This window comes from Diabrotica virgifera, chromosome 4 (genome assembly GCF_917563875.1).
Source record: "Diabrotica virgifera virgifera chromosome 4, PGI_DIABVI_V3a".
NCBI lineage: Eukaryota > Metazoa > Arthropoda > Insecta > Coleoptera > Chrysomelidae > Diabrotica > Diabrotica virgifera.
In genome coordinates, this window is record NC_065446.1 from 20,288,983 (window position 1) to 20,313,653 (window position 24,671).

The 24,671-nt window shown below is 32.7% G+C and overlaps 3 protein-coding genes and 1 pseudogene across 3 annotated transcripts in view; 3 read left to right on the forward strand and 1 right to left on the reverse strand.

The window, feature by feature from the left end:
- Window positions 1–24,671, reverse strand: part of LOC126882944 (glutamate decarboxylase) — a 264,997-nt gene that overhangs the window by 80,434 nt on the left and 159,892 nt on the right. The gene's annotated exons all lie outside the window — the stretch shown is intronic.
- On the forward strand, window positions 4,875–5,635 carry LOC126882955 (uncharacterized). The gene is made up of 2 exons (XM_050648037.1): window positions 4,875–5,058; window positions 5,217–5,635. The coding sequence occupies exons 1-2, from the start codon at window positions 4,940–4,942 to the stop codon at window positions 5,587–5,589; spliced, it is 492 nt and encodes a 163-aa protein (XP_050503994.1). The 5' UTR covers window positions 4,875–4,939; the 3' UTR covers window positions 5,590–5,635.
- On the forward strand, window positions 11,667–13,003 carry LOC126882954 (uncharacterized). The gene is made up of 2 exons (XM_050648036.1): window positions 11,667–11,876; window positions 12,567–13,003. The coding sequence occupies exons 1-2, from the start codon at window positions 11,758–11,760 to the stop codon at window positions 12,937–12,939; spliced, it is 492 nt and encodes a 163-aa protein (XP_050503993.1). The 5' UTR covers window positions 11,667–11,757; the 3' UTR covers window positions 12,940–13,003.
- On the forward strand, window positions 19,887–23,298 carry LOC126882960 (uncharacterized; annotated as a pseudogene).

Here is a 24,671-nt window from a genome sequence, read left to right on the forward strand (position 1 = left end):
CTCGGTAATAATGTAATTTTTCATTCTACGTTTGATACTGCGATTCTAATTTTTCATGGACCTGAAATTTGACAGTCTATTCTGATGGAGCATTAATCTCATAATAGTTATCCAGCTTTTCTTTGTTTTCTTCGTCGTTGTATTTCTCAAATAATAACGTTTAAACAGAGATTGAAAACGTTGTTCCCCTATGCGCCATTTTTCAAAACACGTCAACTTTATGAAGCTGTTAAAAATATGTATATTAAGACTGCATTACTCTAAAATTTAACATGTACGTCTAAAAAAAGGTTAGAGTTTTTAGAATTGATGTTTTTTTGAGATCGCAGCTCCTAATCTGCGAGGGAGATTAAGAGCACACAGTAGCCATCAACAGGTAGCAACAATCACGGTACAAGATTGCGAAAGTTCTGCGAACTTTCAAAAGTGAGGCAACAGTGCGTCGGTAATTTGACACTGACAGTGACGTTTATACTATCAAAAACAATATATTTTATACACATAGGCGCGAAATGTTGCCAAGTCAGTGACGTTCGATTTCTTGTTATAAAAAAATCGATTTTTAGTAGTTCCAATGTGACACAAAATCTAAGCACGGGATAAAAAAGTTTATTTGAAGAAAGTGTATTTTTTTTCTTTCTTAATGGCAGTACAGGCTCCTTTTTTCAATATTTCATTTAATTATAGAGTAATTTCCACATAGGTACTAACATATTTGTGAAATTGGGCTCTGTACCGCAATTCTTTATTATATTTATTACGAATATGTGTGCCAAATATCTCGACAAAATATTCAAAATTAGAGCCGCAATTTTGGAACGCGTTTGTTGCTACCTGTTGATCGCTACTGTTCGCTCTTAAGTATCAGACCACCAGATATGTTGATCTTATAGTTTTAAAATACGCATGTATTCTAAATAGTGGCATATACTACACTGACGGGCAAAAAAAGTGGCCACTCTACAAATTTCCGAAAATAAAAATTCATTGGAAGTTTTATGCACTGATTCATATTGGGTCTCAATTTAAGTATTTATTTCGATCATATTATGTGCATGATTTATAAGAAATCGCCATTCCACTGCAATTGCTGCAAGAAACCATCTGAGGAGGTTTGAAATGTGAATGTAAGATGGGATTTATCCAGTACTGTTGCAGAAGGGATCCGACCTTCTGGCAAATAGAATATGTACAGTGCTTCGGAGCAGTTTGGCTCTAGGATATATTCCAAAGGCATGGAGAATGATCAGAGTAACTTTTATACCAAAACCTGGAAAAACTGGACAGGATGGGGCAAAGTCTCTGAGACCAATAAGTCTTATGTCTTTTCTGCTTAAGACGCTAGAAAAACTGCTAGATAGGCATATACGGGATGGCGTATTGGAAAACAGACCGATACATAAGAACCAGTATGCATATAGAGCAGGAATGTCAACAGAGACAGCATTACATCAGCTTGTAGAAAAAGCTGAATATGCTCTCAAGCACAAAGAGGTACTATTAGCGACCTTTTTGGACATAGAAGGAGCGTTCAATAACATATCCTTAGAAACAATCTCAAGAGCATCGAGGAGAAAAGGGATCGATGAAATTTGTTGCAAGTGGATAGACCACATGCTACAACAGAGACTCGTATATACGTCCATTCTAGGGGAGAGCATTATCGCCCAGGTCCGACGAGGGTGTCCGCAGGGAGGCGTTCTGTCCCCGCTAATATGGAACCTTGTCATGGACGATTTGCTTGAGTCCCTGGAATTGAACGGCCATGAAACCCTGGGCTATGCAGACGACTTGGTAGTCCTTGTTCAGGGAAAATTCCAAAACATAGTAAGGGAACGCATGCAACAGGCCCTTAATATTGTCACCAAATGGACTGAGGAAGAAGGGCTGAGAGTCAGTCCTTCCAAAACAGTCACAATTGCGTTCACCAGAAGAAGGAAGCTGGAGGACTTAGGGCCTCTGATCCTTAATGGTAAACAATTGGAGCTGTCTAAAGAGGTAAAGTATCTAGGGGTTATACTGGACCCAGAACTTACCTGGAACCGACAGCTTGAAAGAGTAATTAAAAGAGCGGAGGCGACATTAATGCTGACCAGACGCACACATGGAAAAACATGGGGACTCTGTCCGAAAATGGCGTACTGGACATATACAACGATAGTGAGACCCATGATAACATATGCATCCTTGGTATGGTGGACAAAGATGCAGCAAAGAACCGCTATAAACAAGATAAGCAGGATACAAAGACTTGCATGCTTGGGAATAACGGGAGCAATAAAAACAACACCGACGGCGGCACTGGAAACCCTGTTAGACCTACCCCCTCTTGATATATGTATCAAAGGGGAAGCGAGGATGGGAGCATACAGGCTGCAAGGAAAACCAAGGGATAAATACGAGAACCTTGGGCATAATCAGATTTGGAACTATGGTGGGGTAAGTATATCTGATACATACACTGACCACATGGTACCAAAATACACATTTAATAGGAACTTCGGAATAGAAATCAATGACCGAAGGGAATGGAATATTCGGAGCATCAGTAGCAAAATCAGAGGATCGATCTGGTATACAGACGGATCAAAAACCGATGAAGGCACTGGAGCCGGTATTTTTAGTGAAACAGAGAATGTAGGACTCAGTTTCTCACTAGGAACATACACAACTGTGTTTCAAGCGGAAATGTACGCAATTCTGCAGTGTGTCGCAATGAACAACTTGAGGGCCTATGAAAATAGACGGATCAATATACTCACAGACAGCCAAGCATCACTGAAGGCACTAATGAGCCCGAAAGTGACGTCAAGGCTGGTATGGGAATGCCGGCAAGAACTAAAAGAACTGGCCGAAAGAAATAGTGTAACTCTATTCTGGGTGCCGGGACACACCGGGATAGACGGTAATGAGAAAGCAAATGAGCTGGCAAGGAACGGTTCATCAACTTTATATTTTGGCCCAGAACCTGCTCTAGGAGTACCTAAAACAATAATTAGGGGACAAGTCAGGGAATGGGTCAAAAACAAACACAAAGAATACTGGGGGAACGTACCTGGTCAGCGACACGGGAGTCCCTTAATAAGGGAACCCTCAAAACGGAGAGCTGAGGAACTAATAAAATTACATAGGAGTCAGCTCCGCATAATTACAGGTCTTCTCACGGGTCACTGTACCCTAAAAGGACACCTGAATAGAATTGGGCTGTACGAAGGGAACCTTAACTGCAGACTGTGCAATAGGGGAACTGAAACAGCACATCATGTACTGTACGAGTGTGAGGCTTTGGATCACAAAAGGCAGGCTATTTATGGACAACCAAAATTAAGTCCAGCAGAATATGCCACCCAACCCATGCTAGGGATGTACAATTTGGTACGTGGAACCAAGCTTGTGGATTGGGTGACATAAAAGGTAGGATGGTTGGCACAATAAGCCCATGAGGCTGCAGTGCCATCGGAGACATATGTCAGACGACCTCCAAAAAAAAAAAAGTGAGATAACGGTTAGAAGACGCCTCAATGAAAGATGACTAATGGGAAGAAGGCCGGCTATTGATCTCGAATTACAACCCAGACACAGTAGGAATCGATTAATTTTTGCTCGACAACATCAACACTGGGATATACAGGATTCGAGCTGAATTCTCTCTACTAATGAATGTGTGGTGGTGTCATGGTTTGGGCTGGAATATCATTTTGAAGCTCAAACTGAAGTTATGTTCATCTTTGGCCCCCTGAATATATAGAGGATGCTCACCGATATATAGAGGAGGTTTTGGCAAAAGTAGTGGTTCCACTTTTTTCATTTATTGGGGACAATTTCGTCTCTATGTATGATAAGGCACGGCCGTATTCTGCAAGAATCATGATAAATTATTAATTCTCAAGTATATCAATAATCAAGTAGGAATTAATTCTCTAGAACGGCCAGCCTGCAGCCCCGATCTTAATATTTTTGGGATAAACTTCATCGTAGGATTAGAAGACAACCAATCCAGTCAGAAAGTCTTGCAAAACTTCAAAACATGCTTCGTGAATATGAACGTATATCTCAAGTTTTTATTCAAAAATTGTTCCTTTCCCTTCCAAATCGTACACAAACGCTTATTAATGTTTTTGGGCATAATACCCGATATTAGACAATTTTGTTCAAGTTCAGTCGTAACTTTATCGTTTGTAATTCGTTTCGATATTGCACTATTTATTTTACAGCCATCTAATTAAATAAATTATGCTAAGGAATCAAGCAGTAATGGCTTTTTGTTTTAAAAATAAAAGATGTTGAGTATGCAATATGAAACACTACATAAAACTTTCAATGAATTTTTATTTTCGGAAAATAAGCTGGCTAAATTTTTTGCCGGTCAGTGTATTAAATTAAAAATATTCTAACTTTGACTAAAAAAAGAAAAAAAAGTTGCAATCTTATGAATCGTGGGGATGCTAGGAAGTAAGCAAATAGAGTGTCAAAACTGCCTTTTTATTTTATTATTTATTTTTTGTTTTACCTGAATTTATTTTTCAAGTAGTCACTTACGCACGAATCACTAAGATATTTTACAGTTATTAAATACTTTTTTGATAAATTTTTTGTAAATAATTTTGAAACTTTTTTTACTCAAATTAAAAAATAATATAACAACATTCTAAAAATTAAATCTGTATTTTTATTGTAGAAAATATTTGCAATCACTATTTGTATTTTCCGCGTAACAGTTTACGCTTGGAAACTGTACTTTACCTTATGCACTGTTATCTATCGAGAAACATTATTTGTAACCTTGAGACAGATTTGTAAATATGAAAGCTCAAAACGGGTAAGTACTTACAAATCGGAGTTAAATTTAATATTAATATAAATACTTTAGAACCACTAAGTATTCGTATCAGTTCAATTGCAGCTTTAACATACTTTAAAACAAAAATTTTACTTTACAATGAAAAGCATAGCTATCATTGCTTTCTGCATTTCCGTAGTCGTATCTCTACCTTTGGATATCATTGAAAATGAAAGTGGACAAGAGTATGTTTTAGTTCCAGTCCATAGAGAAAGAAGGTAAGTAGATTAAAATTAAATCACATCGATCTTATTACTTTTTTCCGTTAAATACTGCTCCATTTCTATTTTTTTCTGTCTGTTACCTATTCGTATTTTACAATAATTTTTATTTTTGTTTATAAATCTTAAACTTTAATATGTTATTAATTTTTTAGAGACCTAACCTGGGGCGCCAACCAAAATGGATACAGTCTTGGCCAAAAAGGAAATATCTGGGAAAATGGTGCCCACAAATTTGACGGTGCTTACACTGGTTCAAAAGCTTGGGATTCCCATGGACTGAAACCAGATTCTTTTGGAGGTCGTGTAGAATACACTAATAAGCCAACAAAAACTACTGCTTTTGTAGGCGCAGACAGAACGCCTGGATATGGTACTGATCTCAATGCTGGAGTTAAATACAACTTTGTTCAAGATAAAAAACTTAACATAGATTTAACAGGACAAGTAAGTCAGCACCACGGCGGACCCTTTGGAAATACAAAACCTGAAGCAGGAGTATATTTAAATTTTAATGCTAGACCTTAAATCAAAATAAAGACTATATTTTTTTAAATAAATTATTTTTGTTAAATTGTTTATAAATTCTTAAAAATACCCAGAGTATATACTAATTCCAGATAGATTTTACTTTTCTCATGAAAAATTTCGTAGGAAATAAGTTACAAATTATAAAGTAGACTTCATATATTTGATAGTTCAGAAAACTATAATATACAAACCCAACTTTTAAATAAAAGTTGTACTATAAAACCTTCTACAGTCTAAGATAGAATTCGAGCACAGGCTCCATACGATAGATACGCTACCAAACTAAGAGTCACACAGAGAATAATGGAGCGGTCCATCTTGGGAATAACTCTGCGAGACAGAATCAAAATCGAAGAGATCAGAAGAAGAACAAAGGTGACTGACATCATCGAAAGGATAGCCAGAGTAAAGTGCAGATGGGCAGGGCACATAGTTATAATGACAGATGGCCGATGGACGAAGAGGTTACTGGAATGGAGGCCAAGAGAAGACAAGAGAAGCGTCGGTCGACCGCCTACAAGATGGACTGACGATTTAAAAAGCTAAATAAAAAGTGGATGAGAGCGATGCAGGACAGATGGGGTTGAAAATAATAGGAGGAGGCCTATATTCAGCAGTGGACTTTTGATACTGGATGATGACTCGGGCGCGTAAACAGCTACAAAATGCACTGGAATTCTCGTGGAAGAGGAGCAAACACTTTCTCCAAATAAAAGATGTTATTGCAAATTTTGCAGAAAAGCTAGATAGTTTTAAAAATTCTTGTAAGTCTTGGCTGAGTATTTTACCGGGTGTACCAATAAGAATGGCTCTCGGCCATATCTCAGGAACCGTTTATAATACTAATTTGAGAAAAAAATATTTATAACAAAAGTTGCCTCGGGAAAAGCCTGGAAATTATTTTCATAATTGTGGGTCCACCGCTAGAGGGCGTAATTGAATATCAAAAATTAAAAAATCAAAATTTTACAAAATTTACTTAATGAAAGGGCACTGGAAATCCAATCATCGTATTCCTCATAAAATTCTGCTCATATTTGATTTCACAAGTTTAAGTCTACCTTTGCAAATAGGAGGTGGGGCTGAGTGGGAACCTTCTTATGAAAAAATGGCTGTACGTCCGGTTCTGCTATATCGAATTTTGCATACTTGGTCTTGTTGAAAACAGCTCTTTTTCGTCAATGTAAGTGTCTTATTTTCGAAATAGCCTAATAAGTAATATGCAAGCTAGGAGACGTATTTAATTATTTTCCAGAAATCTAGTTTTCTTTGGAAAATATTAAATACAAGTATGGATTTTTTAAGCATTTACTACGAAACTAGACCAAATTAGCAACATAATACCGAAAACCGCATGCCAATACCTTTTTTCTATTTCGAGATATCTTAAGAAATGTGTATATTTTAAACATAATTGTTACTGTCACCGGTAAACGAGGTTAAGGAAAAGTATTGTGCTATGGAAAAAACAAATAAATATTTTATAGATGTAAACGTATATAATTAATTAAAACAACAATAAGACAAGCAACACTATAAAATATAACAAAGAAATAAAAGCAACTACTGACTTAGTTTTAGTTACTGCCTAAATGTTCAAATTGTTGTCCATCATTTTCGATGCAAGCATTTTTACTCTTTCAAGAGTAGATTGAACAGAAGTCTCAATTTCTGCTTTCGCAATGCTTTAAATGGCGTTTCGTATTCTCTAGATTCTAGATCATGTTTTCTCGAGTAGTGGACCTAGCGGCAAAAACAAGGTCTTTAATCCGTCCCCATAAATAAAAGTCTAAAACAGTTAAATCTGTTGCTATTCAATCTACTCTTGAAAGAGTAAATGCTTGCATTGAAAATGATGGGCAACAATTTGAACATTTAGGCAGTCACTAAGACAAAGTAAGTAGTTGCTTTTATTTCTTAGTTATATTTTATAGTGTTGCCTGTCTTATTGTTGTTTTAATTAATTATATACGTTTACATCTATAAAATATTTATTTGTTTTTTCCATAGCACACTACTTTTCCTTAACCTCGTTTAACGGTGACAGTAACAATTATGTTTAAAATATACACATTTCTTAAGATATCTCGAAATAGAAAAAAAGCATTGACATACGGTTTTCGGTAATATGTTGCTCATTTGGTCTAATTTCGTAATACACGGTTAAAAATGCATACTTGTATTTAATATTTTCCAAAGAAAGCTAGATGTCTGGAAAATAATTAAATAACGCCTTCTAGCTTGCATATTACTTATTAGGCTATTTCGAAAATAAGACACTTACATTGACGAAAAACCAAGTTTCAACCAGGTTTTCAACAAGACCAAGTATGCAAAATTCGATTTAGCAGAACCGGACTTACAGACATTTTTTCATAAGAAGGTTTCCACTCAGCCCCACCTCTTATTTGCAAAGGTAGACTTAACCTTGTGAAATCAAATATGCGCAGAATTTTATGAAGAACACGATGATTGGATTTCCAGTGCCCTTTCATTAGGTAAATTTTGTAAAATTTTGATTTTTTAATTTTTGATATTTAATTACGCCCTCTAGCGGTGGACCTACAATTATGAAAATAATTTCCAAGCTTTTGCCGAGATAACTTTTGCCATAAATATTTTTTTCTGAAAGCTGTACTATAAACGGTTCCTGAGATATGGCCGAAAGCCATTCTTATTGGGACACCCGGTACATATAACAGCATGCTGTAATGAATATGCTGATCTAATTTGATTACCAATATTTTCTGTATCGACCTTTTTTTAAACAATCTGTTTGTTAAATTATTACAATTATATTTTTTTCTTCAAAATGGTATTTACCATTGGGTTACCTTTTCGAAGAAATTCGATCAAGAATAGAGCAATCAAGAGCAGCCTTTTTGAAGATGAGGAAATTTCTGAGTAACCAAAGACTCAATCTGCAAATCCGATACCGGATGGTAAAATGTTAAATGTTATATCCACTCTATTTTTCTTTATGCGGTCGAAGCTTGGATTGTTACTGTTGACTTAATGAGAAAGCTGGAAGCTTTTAAGATGTGGCATTTTAGGAGAATTGTAAAAATACCGTGGACCGATCATGTTATGAAGGAAATGGTGTTGCACAAAATGGGAAGAGACAGAGAATTTTTGACCGCCATTAAAAAGAGTCATTAAGAGCCAAGGCCGCCATTATATTTAAGCGGAGTAATACCAAAAACATGGTTAAAGTCGACGTTTGTTGCTTTACCAAAGAAAACAAAGTCCGTATCCTGCAGTGATTTCCGAACCATCAGCTTAATGAGCCATATTTTAAAACTATTTCTAAAAATTATACACCAAAGGATATATAGACTGTGCGAAGAAAAAATCAGCCGAACACAGTTTGGTTTTCGAAATGCAGTGGGTACAAGAGAGGCTCTATTTAGTATACAAGTGCTATTTCAACGATGTAGAGACGTAAATTGCGATATTTATGCATGTTCCATTGATTACCATAAAGCGTTCGATACAGTAAAGCACGACAAACTGATGGAGATATTGGAGATATCTATGGAGATACAAAATAAATCGTTAGTTTGTAAGAAAAAATTCAACATCCCGTATCTCGCAAACGAAGCATTTGCGGATATACGATTATAAAGCAAACTGTCATTATTTTTTAATGCAGAATTACCCCTAAGCCAGGCCGCACATCAAAGAAACATGAAACGTAAATTACGTTTCATGGAAATAAACCACTGCTAAACAAATATACGTCCGGCCATTTATGAGACTCTCCGAAAATAAAAATGTGTCATTAGCATGAATCACACTCGTTTCATTGATAGGCGGACTTTGAGATTTGTTTAGCATTGTTTTCTTTTCATGAAACATGTTTTTCGTTTCATGTTTCTTTGGTGTGCGGCTTGCCTTAAAGTTTGTCGCACTTGTTTAGAAACAACCTGTACTGAAAAAGAACATGGCTAATTAAATATTAAATTACCTAACTTTTGTATTATCCAACATAAGCGAATGAATCAAGAAACAGAATGTTGAGAAAACCTGAGGCTATAGTTGGGTTTTAAGTTCAGTATTTTATAAATGATAGGATATTCCACAGGGTGTTGCGAACTTTGACAAAAAAACACAGTTTGATTCGTACACCCGGTATACAATGAAAATTTACCTGTTTAGCAAAAATATTATAACAGGGATATTGACAAAGAGTAAGGCTATAACATATTCAAAAAATCACTTAAATCGGACATGTTTAGGAGATACGCAACCTAAAAAATTATCCATTTTTTAGGGTGCCCGTTTTCTATGACGCGCAGTTTATTATAATACATGCAATAAACTAATATTTAGATATTATTTACTAATTTATTTCCAATTTATCTTATTGTGTTCATGTTTTAATGAAATTAGCGCGATTATTTCATTCCTAGGAGATTCTGACCAATAGAAAGCTACAGAAATCTGAATTAAATCGATAATTTTTGATAATCTCCCGTCGTTAAGTATATTACGTCAGATGCCCTTCGTTGCTACGAAAAAATACATTCAGGGCCGATTGTTCGAACGGTAATCAAAAATGATCATTATCAAATATTTAATTACTGTCACCAACTGTCAATGTCAACTTTGTTTGGGTTGCTGAAAACATAATTATGTATTTCAATTATGAAATAAGTTAATCAATTATGTTAAAAATTGTTATGTTAATTGATTAACTAATCTCATAATTATAATCAATTATGTTTTCAGCAACCCAATCAAAGTTGACATTGACAGTTGGTGACAGTAATTAAATATGTGATAGTTATCATTGTTGATTAGCGTTCGAACAACCGGCCCTCAGTGACATTAATGACAATTAATGTTTTAAAAATTATAAAAGTGATGACTTTCAATCGTCAAATATTTATAAAAACTGTGTGTTTAATGGTACTTACATAAATAAATTACAATAAAATTTTGGTTTTGAACAGTTTTATTCATGAAATAATCGCAAAAAATTGCACTCGACCTCTGAAATTAATATAGAATTTTTGCTCTCGTGACACTTTGACATAATTTCACTCGCCTTCGGCTCGTGAAATTAAAACTGTCAAAGTGTCACTCGGGAAAAATTCAATAATTTCAGAGCTCTTGTGCAATTACTACTGATAAGTCGATGAAATAAAATTATTTTGACATAATATTTAAAAGTCAGATCACTAGAAATTTACAATGGTTTTGAATCGTCGTCATGGAAACCAATATCGTCGTCGTGGTAACCCATTATATTGAAAGTTTGGTTTTGACAACCTTGCCAAAGAATTAATTTGTGTATTTTCTCTTCTAAATAAAAATTGATATAACTCTATTTTTGTGGCTTTTTCCCAACCGTAGAGTCCTAGAAAAAATATTGTTCCTAACTCATGCGGAAAGTGTCGTCCCCGCACTCGACTGCTTGCTCGAACTCCGCTATCTCGTCGTTCGGGTCAACGGCAGTCAACGCGGTGCGGGAAAATTTACTTTCACGCACGCCGTGCGGGAAAGTGCAACTTTCGGAAACGAAATGCATGCGTGATAGTGGATCTTTTAGCACGGCCGTAGAAAAATTGTTTTCGCTGTTTATATGATAACAACCATTGATTAAAATAAAATGACCAATGTGGCTATAAACTATTATCTTGCATAAAATTGACAAATTCGTGACAGCTTGACAGACATACGCCCCACTACCATAATGCGACAACCTCCAAATTTGTCCGACTCCACCCAAATAACAAGAACAAAAAGTTTCGACGGTGTGGTCATAAATAATAATTTTATATGACACGTATGAATCAGTAAAGGCTATTATAAAAAACACAATGGATTTCATTTCATTTTTAAATTTTTCGAAATTTTTCCAAATAATACATACTTTTATTCTACAAATTCTATGTTTCTGTAATTTTGTTTATAAGAAATATATAATCTTAATATTGTTTACGTTCCAGATTTGATTGTGCTTGGAAACTGTACTTCACCTTATTAACGTACATATGTACAATATTTTTGTAACCCTGCCTTAACAGTAAAAAACGGGTAAGTACTTAAGATTCAACCATAAAATTTGATATAAATACCTAAGACATACTCAGATTCAATAGCAGTTCATATCAGTTCAATAGCAGCTTTAAGCAATAATTAAGAAAGTTATATTTCACAATGAAAGGTCTAGTTATCTTTGCTTTTTGCATTGCCGTGGTTGTATCCCTTCCATTGGATGTCATTGAAGATGAGAGTGGACAGGAGTATCTTGTAGTTCCAGTACACAGAGAAAGGAGGTAAGTAAATATACCAAACATACCAAAAATTAAATAAACAATTCAAACCCGAAATAAAAGTATTTTAGACTGTCTCTTAACCAGTTTAAACAGTGTAATACCACTGTATAACTAGACCAATAAATATTATAGATTTACATTAAATATTATAGACCATTAAATATTATAGATAAACATACATTTAAACTGTGAAATATTGTAAAATTTGATATATTTGTTCAAGTTTCCCACAAATATCGTTTCATTGTTAACTTTTCCCTATTTTGTATTACTAATATTTCTAATATTCTATATTTTCATTATACATTTTTTACCAATGAATTTTAAGAATATTTATCATGGATAATATATTTTGCATTAGGAAGGTGAATTTCAATGTAATCTTTGAACACACCTTCTATTCTAAAGTAGAAAATTTAATTTTAGCGATTGTTAATTTTCCTTACGTTTCTTTTAAACTGTTTTTAAATAAATTTTTCTATTTTATCTCCCAAATATTAATAAACATCGAATATCTTTAAGTTTATTTTCACATGTGTTAACATTTCGCCTTTACTGTGATTTTTATTTTATTTTATTTTACTTTTTTCTCCTCTTCTGCATAAATCGTATCTGGTAGCTGTAGAATTTTCTTGTGATGATACAAAACAGTGTAGAAAATTTATTATATGATTGAATACCGTTTTTCAGAGACTTAACCTGGGGCGCCAACCAAAATGGATACACTCTTGGTCAAAAAGGAAATCTCTGGGAAAATGGTGCCCACAAATTTGACGGTGCTTACACTGGTTCAAAAGCTTGGGATTCCCATGGACTGAAACCAGATTCTTTTGGAGGTCGTTTAGAATACACTAATAAGCCAACAAAAACTACTGCCTTTGTGGGCGCAGACAGGACTCCTGGATATGGTACTGATCTCAATGCTGGAGTTAAATACAACTTTGTTCAAGATAAAAAACTTAACATTGATTTGACAGGACAACTAAGTCAGCACCACGGTGGACCCTTTGGAAATACAAAACCTGAAGCAGGCGTATATTTAAATTTTAATGCTAGACCTTAATTGACAATAAAAATGCAAAAAGACTGTACTAAATATTATAAATAAATTATTATTATTTTTTAAATTGTTTTATAAATTCGTATAAACACCCACAACTTAACATTAATTTCAAATTCGTATTTAAAATAGACATTATTAGCCCGATCAAAGATCAATCTGACCAAAAAAAAAATAAAGGTAGGATGAAAATTTGGGAATAGGTAGTTGAAATTGTCTATTATTATATAAGAAAAAGTTTACAATTCTACACCCCCTCCATTTTACAAAAATGGAATACCCCTTCTCGGAGGTGAAAAAATATACATTCAAAATAAGTCCGTAATTAGATAAAATGACTAATTCTAAGCAACTTTTGTTCTATAGAGTTTTTTCACTAAGTCAATACTTTCTGAGTTATTTGCAAGTGAATATATTCATTTGTAACAACATTCATTTTATCCAATTCCGGACTTATTTTGAATGTATATTTTCACCCCCCGAGTAGGGGGTATTCCCATGCATTTTTGTAAAATGGAAGGGATGTAGAATTATAAACTTTTTTTTATATAATAATAGACTTATTCCTTTATTTCCTTTAATCATATCTTTTAAACTACGAAAGCTTGTAAATCAATATTAAAATTTAACTAATACCATTAAATTTTAATGTTGACTTACAAGCTTTCGTAGTTTAAAAGATATGTAAAATTATAAACCAACAAAGTATAAAAGTCATAACGAACCAAAAATCGACTTACGAGGTTTTGCAATTTAACCGTGTCGTTAGGTTATTTTTAAAGTTAGGTTTCTCGTTGTTATCGCCAATAGGTGTACGGATAATCAAATACAAAAGATTAATAATTTTATGTAATTTTCAAGGTGAACATTTATAGTGTTCAAATAATGGTATAATGTATCTACTATTATTTCAACGAATCACGTTTTCCGTTGAACTGCTTTTGTTTCATACTCATAAAACATTTAACCATCTTGTTAAAACAATGTGTTATTTTTGTTTAAAAATGGTTGACTAATTAGCAAAAAATACGGTGATTACTTAGAACTATTAACAAAGAAAAATGTTGAAAAATAGTACATAAAAATAAAAACGATAATGCTGCAGACTTTTGTCATTGCTAGTCAACTTGGTAAACATAATATGCAAAATATAGTTTTGAGCAAGTATTAAACTATAAATAAATGTATAACTAATATTATAAGTTTGTCATCAATTTAATCTGTGCAAAAAGGTGTTTTTACACAAAATTTTTATTATTTATAACAAATATTGTATAGATCGTCCCAAACCCTTTTTTCAGTGCGTCACAGATTATCGAATTCTCTCTAACGCATTACAGTTGGAAGTGACAGAAAAAACGTACCTTCGTGATTATTATACATTGAACTTAGAAAATTATGTACTCCTTGACAAGTATTTGCATATCAAACCGGACTTATGTATACTATACTTATAAATGTATAATTGGTTGGCAATTACAATAGTCTAAATAAATAACCAATCAATGATAAGAATAAAGATAATTTGACACAAAAATAATCCATCATTATGGTAAAATAGCAATTGTAATTTCTAGGTTAGTATTTTTCAGCGACGTAAATATAAATATTTTATGTCATTGGTATATTCCGACATTTTATAGTGAAATTGGATTTTATATTTATTTATTTTTACAGTAAAATATTTTAAATATTACTATTCTGGCAGATATATTTTAAATATTAATATTCTGGCTGAGACAAGGGCCGAGACAACAAAGACCAAACAAATAATGGGAACAACATCAGAGATGAAAACCCCTAAGAACAGAACAAGTGGGTCGAGGTGGAGGTGTAGGTCGCGGTGGATGCTATTAGTTAAGTCGCGGTCGATGTCAACAGCACATAGCAAGGAGGTCACCTGCGCTGTCAGTCGAGCTAGAACCACTATCAAGTGAAATAGTTTAATGAAATTTGAATGACAAAAAGACTGTTTTTGCGATGTTGTGTCAGTCAAATGATGATTGTCTTTCATATTTCAACAATTTGGTAAATTTAAGTACTTTAGAAATTTAAAAATGAACTCAATAAAAAAAGGGATTATATAAAAAGTATCAACTCAGATAGCGCAGGTAATGACAACTTGGCTTCGAACGGACCAATCACAGGGAAGCATCCTTTTAGGCCGCGCAGTAGACATCCATGTAAAACAAACTCATTTTATTTTCAAAAGCATCGATGTAAACCTCCTGGACGGCATCGCGCTAAACCTCCACCGCGTTTTACCTGCTCTGTTCTCTTCCATTCACTACAATGTTCACCACATTTACACGGATATCGACATCGACCTCGACCTCCACCTCCACCACGACCCACTTGTTCTGTTCTTTCCCTAAAGATCCATAAGAGGTATCACACTCAGAGATATAATACGAAACGAAGACACATTGAGAGAGCTAGGCGTTCAAGACGTAGTGAGATGGACAAGAGCACGACGCCGCATGTGGAGAGACCACGTAGATCAGATGGACCCTAAACGTATGGCGCAATGGGTGAAGACACAGGAGCCCAACACCAAGCGACCCATAGGAAGACCAAAAAAACGATGGTACGAGAGCTGGAGCTTCGGATCGCAGCAGAGACTGTAACAGAAGAAACAGGACATAGGCCTATTAAAAGAAGAAGAACAAGAAGAAAAGAAACGAAAGGCAGAATTTACGAAACAATCATCAAACTAATAATGATATACGCGGCAGAAACACGACCTGGAGAACATCAATAACTGGGCAAGAAAAAGACGAGTAGAATGGAATGACCACATAAGCCGAATGACAACAAATCGTCGCTGATTTTCAAAAAGGTGCCAAGTGACATTTTATTCCAACGAGGGGTTATGTGGAAAAATGATAGGTACGAAGGTTCTAACTATTCTGTAAAAAGGGGTCAAGTGTATTACTTATTGTTGTTGAGATAGTCTCATAATTTTTTGGTGCCAAAAGTAACTTTTTTTTTGCAAACTGGTTGTGTAAAAAGGAGATAAGTTCCACTTAGCAAAAATATAAAAATGTTACTTGTCCCCTTTTTGCAAATCAGCGACGAAATAGAGTAGTAAGGACAGCGAGAGAAAGTTCCCCAATAAGCAGACGATCAGTGGGAAGACCACGAAAACGATAGAACGACAACGTACTGAATGCACATTAAACAAACAGACACAGTCTATGTACATCAAAAAGAAGAAAAAAGAAGAATATATTAGTATGAAAAGCCAGCAAAAGGATAATACAATGTGTAAGAGTATACATAATTTCACACTTTGTGAATTGTATAAACTATAATACTTTCCATTTTTGTTAATTCATCCAATAATTATGCTTCGTCATTATTTTCCCCCTTAACTCGGAAAATATAAATATCACCAAAAAAAATACAAAAAAAGAAATCGTAGGAAATTATATTTAGAATATTCAGTCCGTAACATTTTTGTCGAAAATTTGAAATTGGCAAAGATATTGAGAAAAAAAAACTGTTTTACTTTAAACCCAATATAGCGGCTAATGGCACGGAGGAATTCAGTCGCGATTTTCACGATTTTAAATTTACACTACTATTAACTCCCTAAAGATTGGAATAAGAAAATTTAGGATAGCTTGTAAACCAAGGACAGGCTTTTTTTCGTCTAACCCGACTGGACTAATCAACCTATAAGATTTTTTCCAATTTATTTTTTATAAGTGTAAAGACAAAACAGGAAAGATTTAACATTAGACCAGGACTAATTTGTAAAAAAACGTGTATTTTTGGATGTGAGAGGTGGCATTCGGATTTTTGCAGATAAACTTAGGTGACACCTTCAGTAATAATAATTGACTTATGCTTCTCAAATATACCCGGAACATTAATAAAAAAATTAAAATATTTAAAAATTTCGAAAAACATCGATTTTTTTTTTGCTTTCTTTGCTTATAACTTTAAAACGATTCGTTTTGGAACAAAGTCGTAGAGAAATAAAATAAAGATAATTGAATTTTGTATGATATACGACTGGTTAAAAATGTCTTAAGGTATTACCTTTTCTGCAATATAGCAATAAATACAAAATAAGGGGGCAAAATACGCCTGTTGTTATTCAATGTTTCTTAACCACTTTGGTGACACTTAGAACCTTAGTAATTCGCTTAGAAAATTTTTATAACCTGCTTAAACGGTCTTTCAAATTTCATTAAGAGGATCGGTACGTTTTTTCGGCTGCAATGCTATTCAAATGGGGATTCATTTTTTTCGAATCCAGAGAAAACTAATAAGTATTTTTTAAAAATTTAAACGCAGAATGAAAGATTACGTTATTAGCGAGGGCCGAAAGTCCCTGAGAACTTCTATAATGTTTATTTTAATAAGTTATAGGGGTAAAAAACTTAGAGAAAATGTAGTGTTATTTTTAATTTCAAATATCTCATTCAAAATAAACTTTTTATTTATTCTAAGGGACTTTCGGCCCTCGAAAATAATTTAGTCTTTCATTCTGAGTTTAGATTTTTCAAAAATATTTATTGGTTTTTTCAGGATTCGAAAAAAATGAGCACAAATCCGTGGTAATATTTTCCGAATCTATCTTTGTCATACAATCCACTTAGTCGAATAGAATATTGTCAGTCAGACACTGACATTCAGTGACAATTTTAAATAATTATTTGACATGAATCGGGAATATTTTTAGTTGTTGATTAAATAATATTGATGTATAGTGTATTTGATAAATAATTGATTTCAGAGGTGAACTTTATAAAAAGTTATTTATTGTGTATTATTTATGGAAGATAGAAGCAGATAATACATTAAGATATATTCTGTGATCCAAGTATTTTGTTTTTAAAGATGTTCAAAATTGTAAGCGTTCCATAGTAACAATATATTATTAAAAAATCACTTTAACACTTTTGCTCTTTTCTCGATTGAGTTTTTGTTGTAGGTACATATATTGCAATCACTGAATATATAGCTAGTGAAAAAATTATCATATTTATTAACTGAATTAATAATTTGCAATTATACAAAAAATAACAGTTATCCAAGAACATTCAAAAGCCATCTCTTTAAGCTAGTTATGACAATGTCAAGTAGAATGACATTCTAGTAATATGTACATATCCATACCAGTGTGAATTTTACTACACGTAATCTGCCATGTAAAGACAGAAAAGGTAGGGATAGCCGTAAAATATTTGCGAATTATGTACCCATAGCCTTAAAATCGACCTAATAGACTTTGCATAATAAATTTGCAATATAAATGTTTTTAAAAAAGTTCAAATTTTTTAAAATCTTTCTGAACAAAAAGTAGACCATTTAGAAGTTGGCTAATTTTTTTACATAAAGACGTACTCTACCTATCTAATACACTCTACAGAATTAAAATCGGATTATTTAAGGGGCCTCAGCAATGTTTTAAAATTATAAACAATTTTTTGGCTTATAAAAAAATAGCTTTGTTTAATAATAAAAAAATTAATTTTTAGCAATGCAAATAATTAAAACCGGTATAATTTGACAAACTTCCAATTCCAAATGCAGTCAGCAGAATTGCTATTTTATTTTTTAATCAAAAGTTATTCTCGTTTAAAAATTGCAATTTTTCGATTTTTTGAAAGTTCCACCGAGTATATCTCAAAAACTATGCATCCTACGAAAAAACTTGTAGGAAAATTTTTTGCTTGGAATTACCCAAAAAATACAAAAAAATGTTTTATTTTGCGAAAAATCAATGTTATGTAATTCCTCAAGTTCTTTGTTTATAACAATTTTATCGACAACCGGATTAACTGTTACCCAATAAATTCGTGTTCTACGGGTCAAAATACATAAAAAACTTGGGTAAGTCTATCTAAATAAAGGAGCCCGTAGCACCTCCTGATGGACCTGGACACAGCACTAATTTTTTTATAAGCCAAAAAACTGTTTATAAATTTAAAACATTGCTGAGGCTGCTTAAATATTTCGATTTCAATTCTATAAAGTGCATTAGATAGGTGGAGTGCTTCTTTATATGTAAAGAAAATTGACAAATCTTTGCATGTTTTAGTTTTTGTTGTGCAAGATTTTTAAAAATTTAAATTTTTTAAAAAAGTTTAGATTGCAAAATTATTATTCAAAATCTAGTAAGTCAATTTTAATTAAATTTGCTGTACGGTTTTAGCACATTACAAAAAATGTTCTAAGCGAATTAGGAAGGTGAAATGACGGAAAAACATTCAATAAGGACAGGCTTGTTTTTCCCCCTTATTTTATATTTATTGCTATTTTGCAGCAAGGGTGTTAAATTAAGACATTTTTAACTAATCGTATCTGATAGAAAATTTAATTATCTTTGTTTTATTCTTATACGACTTAGTTCCAAAATGAATCGTTTTAAAGTTATAAACAAAGAAATTAGAAAAAATATAAATTTTTTGAAATTTATATTTTTTTTTATTAATGTTCCGGGAATATTTGAGAAGGAGCATAAGTCAATTATTATTAACGAAGTTATCACCTAACTTTATCCGCAAAAATCCGAATGCCACCTCTCACATCCACCTAAAACAGATCCTTCCTGGTCTAAATTTACAATTTTACAAAAAGAAAATTAATAGAAGTTTATTCAGATCCAGATTGTTTTTGAAAAATTTAATAATTACAATGAAAGCAGAGCATAGCGTATATTTGTATAAAGTTGATTAGTCTAATTAAATAAATAAACATTAAACATAAAATATTTAGATATCATATTAACAGATAAGGTGAATACCCTTTCTCGAGCAACTAATCTAGAAGTAATTACTTGCAGTTTACCATTAAAAATTACATTGCAAATATTATCTTAATGTGTATTTCTTAAGAAAATCATATCATACATCATATTTTGGTAGTTTTCTCTTAAAGTAAACATGGTGAATCCCAAATATAGTTATCGAAAATTGAGTATAAATAGAAAGGAAAATATAAATTTGCATTAGTTTGCTTAGATTACAGATCATACCTTCACAGTACTTTACATTGAAAGACATAAACGATTAAAATGAAATACTTAGTTCTCGCATTGTGCTTGACTGTGGCCGCTGCTATACCAGTTGATGTTGCAGTTGATGAAGGACAAGAATATTTACTGGTTCCTGTTATCAGAGAAAGAAGGTTGGTAAATTATATTTTTAATTTTTTGAATGTCTTATTGTTTACGTCTTTATGACACAATTTTTTCCTTACATCTACCAATATAATGTTCTTTTGGTATTCTCATGATAACACATTTTTTCTGTATTTATTCGTATCTGTGGTATGTATTTTTGTTTTTTGTTGTTGTGACACAATGACATATCTTTTATTTCTATTACGTTTCTACTTAAAATGACATTTATCCCTTATTTTTAAATTATTTATTTTATTTTCGGAGCTTGTTTTCTTGCTGACTTTTTCATTTATTCTCTGAGTACTTTTTTTATTTTAGACTGGAGTAGTTGCAGTCCAAATTTAACTGTATAATTTTACAGATGCGTCGTAATGCAGTCTGGTGATGTGTCGATTGACACAATTTAGATATGTATATGTCTTCTTCTTCTTCTTTTTGTATAGACATGACTCTGTCTGTTTTTCAATGTGCCTCCAGTAAGTTGTTGTTCCATCGTCTTGGTGGTCTTCCTAACTAGCATCTTCCTATTACCATCTCTCGCCGTCTTGACTACTCTATTTGTTGTCATTCGACTCAAGTGATCGTCACATTCTACTTTTCTGTTTCTTATCCAGTCTTTCATGTTCTTCACCTTGTATTTCCGTCGTATATCTGTACTTATAGCAGTGTTCCACAAAGCCTTACCATCGATTTTTCTAAGGGTTTTTATCTCTGCTGATTCTAGCATTTTTTTGTCCTCTCTTTTCCAGCTCGTATTTCTGCATTTCTTGGTATTTCTATTTCTTCATATTGTTTCATTCAGGCAACCTACGGCTCTGTTTGCTCTATTCACTGGATCTCCCACTGCTGTTTCAAGCTTTCCGTGGCTAGATAGCTTAATGCCTAGATACTTCAACTCCATCACTTGTTCTTTGATCTGACCCCCCAGCTCTAATTTACATATCTTAATTGATTTGCTGTTATAACGATGCATTTTGTCTTTTTTTTGGGGAAATTAACATATTAAATTTTCTGGCGGTTATGTTAAGTTGTTGCAGGATATACGTTTTAAATCATTGTCACTTTGAGGGATTAGTATTGTGCCCTCTGTACAGCAGATTATTTTAAGTTGTTTTTCTCCCGTTTGGTATACTTCTCTTTTTTTTTTTCTTTTTTTATTATTATTTCATCCGTGGTCAGGTTGAGCATTAGAGAAAATCCCCCTGTCTTTTCCCATTGCCAGCATCAATTGGGTATCCTTATTTAGTTAGTTCAAATTCTACTTTAAATTTTATTGTGTTGTTTTAGTATTTTCGATCGTAGGTGGATAACGTCCTTTAATTTGATCCTGTCAAATGCCTTGTTAAGGTCCACGAAATATTAGTTTGCTGGTTTGTTGTATTCTAACCATTCTCTTTCACTTGGCTCATTTTATTCAGATTGTTTTCTATTAATTTGGTAGTTAATTTAATTGTTATGTTTAATAAATTAATTCCTGTTTAATCTTCTGGTCCGATTTGTCTCCCTTTTTGAAGAGAGTAAAATGATAGATCTTCATTCTTGTGCTATTCTGTATTGTTTTATTATGTTTTGGATTCATTTTAATAGCTGTAGGTACATAATGCGTATGTGTATTTTTTGTGCGTGTATGTGATTGTTTTTGTACCTGTCAGTCTATTATTTTGTATATGTCATGTTCTCAGTTAATCCGTGGGTTTATTTATTTATACTTAGACTGAGATTAGATAAATCTCAATTTGTCATAGTTTACTACATTGTTCCCGATTACTTGGAAAGAGTAAAATATATATGCCTTTTAGATGCATAATATGCTGCCCTGTATAAAATTAAATACCTAAAACCATTCCTACTCTAGTTTTTGAAATAAATCAAAATTCATTTAAGAGTAGGGGAGAGTTGGACAAAACGGGATACCATTCTTGTTTACTTTTACTACGGAAAATATGTTAAAGAAATTGTCATAATATTATTTTTTATAGGTATAACATTTATTGCTGCACACAAAAAAATGTCTTTAGCTATTTTTAATAAATGGAAAATAGTAAAAAAAAAAATTATTAAAGTCCTATACATCCCGTTTTATCCAACCACGGTTGGATAAAACGGGATAGGTTTATAATATTTAATTTTTTGTATAAAATTATCTAAAACTTAATTTACGTCTAAATTAAGTAGACATTAAACTGTAAGTATAGTAAAATTTACTCTTGAAAGAATAATATCTTCAGTAGTCAGAAACTTAAAAATAGACTTTTTTTATGTTTAATGGCAAAATGGGAAATAAGATCTTTTATTTAGGACTAGGTACGTATATCAGAACAAAAGTCACATAAAAATATGTTGTTCTTCTCTGCGGTATGAGAATAATAATAAATGTGAAAGTAAAATTAGGTAGACTGCACATGATAATATTCGTTATTGACTGCTTAATTAAAAAATGTAATAGTCACCGGAATTATATTTTTATACATGTAGACAGTATAATGTAGAAAACAACGCACTTAAAAGTACAAAGTATCAAAAAAATAGAGTCAAACAATTCTAAACACAACAACTTTTCATCAAATAGTGGCATAACAAGTTTCCGTTGTTGTCAGATTAATAGCACCACTAGTTGGGTCTCTAGGCTAGGTATCCCGTTTTATCCGACTTTCCCGTTTTATCCAACTTTCCCCTATGTACTTTGGATTCTTCTGAACTAATATTCCATTATTTTTTTTTTGTTTTGTAAATTTCTGTATATCTTCTAGTATTTTATATATTTTATAATTATTGGTTATTTTGTTTATAGAGAGGTGAAATGGGGAGCTAACCAAGGTAGATTCGGAGCATCTTCTTGAGGATCATTTGTAAACAACAACAACCATAGACTTGACGGTACCGTAGGTGCATCAAAAGCTTGGGGATCTCATGGTCTAAAACCCGACACATTTGGAGGTAGAGTGGACTATTCCCACAAGCCATCTGGATCTTCAGCTTTTGTAAATGCTGATAGAACCCCTGGTTACGGAACCGATGTTACAGCTGGTGGAAAATACAATTTTGCAGGAGGTAAAAACTGGGGTGCTGACGCTAGTGCTGGGTATAACAGGCATTTTGGAGGACCAGGTGGTACCGGAAAACCCCAAGTGGGCGCTGGAGTAAATGTTCACGGCAATTTTTAAACAATAATTTATTTTGTATTATTATACTATTTATAAATAAACGTTGTTTTTTTTATATAAGTTTGACTTCTTATCTACGTTTCTAGTCACAAATCAACAAAAAACACATGCAAGAAAACAGAAATAAATTATATTGATATATAACACTAAAAAGTGTGTTATTTACTATATTTAATGGGAATCAATCAAAAGTTCAGTTTTTACAAATTAAATTTTATAAAGTTTCTTAAATATTGATTTACCCTTTTAATATGCGTTCGTGTATTTGTGTTTTATTGGTACTGGGTTTAGCAACCAAATTTAGATCTTCCTAATAACTTTATTTGATATAATTTTTTTATCATTTATTTATTTATTTATTTGATTTTTAAAATTTTCATTTAGGTATTTTATTCTTTATTTCTTTTTCTTTTCTCTCTTTTTATACCCTTTTAATACACATATATTTTGTAGAATACGCTAAAGAATTAAAAAGATTGAAAAACTGCATTTCTAATTTCTTAAATTAGATTTATAATTTATTAATATTTAGTCATTAGTGAATTGGAAAAATAGGTAACAATAATTATTGACTCCAAATCCTTTGACATTCGATAATGGATGAGTTTTAAGTCAATAGAGAGCGTTTTATCCCTGAGTGCTTTCGACACTTTGATAGAGAGAAGAGTGTTTTCGAACCCCATAAGTAGTTTCGATGCAAATTGATGCACACTTTAGAGCTTAACCAGGATTTAGCCGTGGGGAACCTTGATCCGATTATTGATTTTATGGGGCACGGCCTGCTGCGAGCGACGCGTGTGTTTAATGCCTTTTTGGGGTAATAGACAAACAATAAAAAAGAGAGCTCAGGATACACGAGTCAAAGTAGAACGAGTTTGATAAAACAATAAGAAAATTTTAAATTTTATACGTAGTAAAATTTTAACTAGAAATAGAAATGGAATCGGTAAAGTACGAAAAGCTAGGCGAAATATAAATATTAAGGTATGTTTATCTACTTTATAAAAAAAATGTATCCTCGGAGATCCGTGAAAAAAATTTACACCCAAAATAACAAGCTTCAGTTTGGCAACAATGTGTGAATGTTGATAGTAACATATCTCATTTAAGATAAACAGAACTATAATTTAGTCCAGACAAATTAATATATTTTTGTGCCAACAAAAATGAGATTTTTAAAGAAATAATGTTTCACATATATCGGTTTCTGCTAATGAGCTTGCTTTTTTTGTCATTAAAGTAGAAAACACTTCAAAATATATTCTTTATAATCATTATCGTCCAGTTCTCGTCTTATTTTCACTGTACTAATATCTGTCGACTAATTTACAATGATTACTAAGATGTTAAAACATTTTATCGTTAGCGGCTTCTGGAGTGTCTGAGACATATCTAATTTCATTGATAAAATGCACAGGCCCACCGATTTCCAC

Coding starts and splice junctions, on each gene's coding strand:
- LOC126882955 (XM_050648037.1), top strand. CDS start 4,940: ATGAAAAGCATAGCTATCATTGCTTTCTGCATTTCCGTAGTCGTATCT. Junction 5,059..5,216: donor CCAGTCCATAGAGAAAGAAG/GTAAGTAGATTA, acceptor TTAATTTTTTAG/AGACCTAACCTGGGGCGCCA.
- LOC126882954 (XM_050648036.1), top strand. CDS start 11,758: ATGAAAGGTCTAGTTATCTTTGCTTTTTGCATTGCCGTGGTTGTATCC. Junction 11,877..12,566: donor CCAGTACACAGAGAAAGGAG/GTAAGTAAATAT, acceptor ACCGTTTTTCAG/AGACTTAACCTGGGGCGCCA.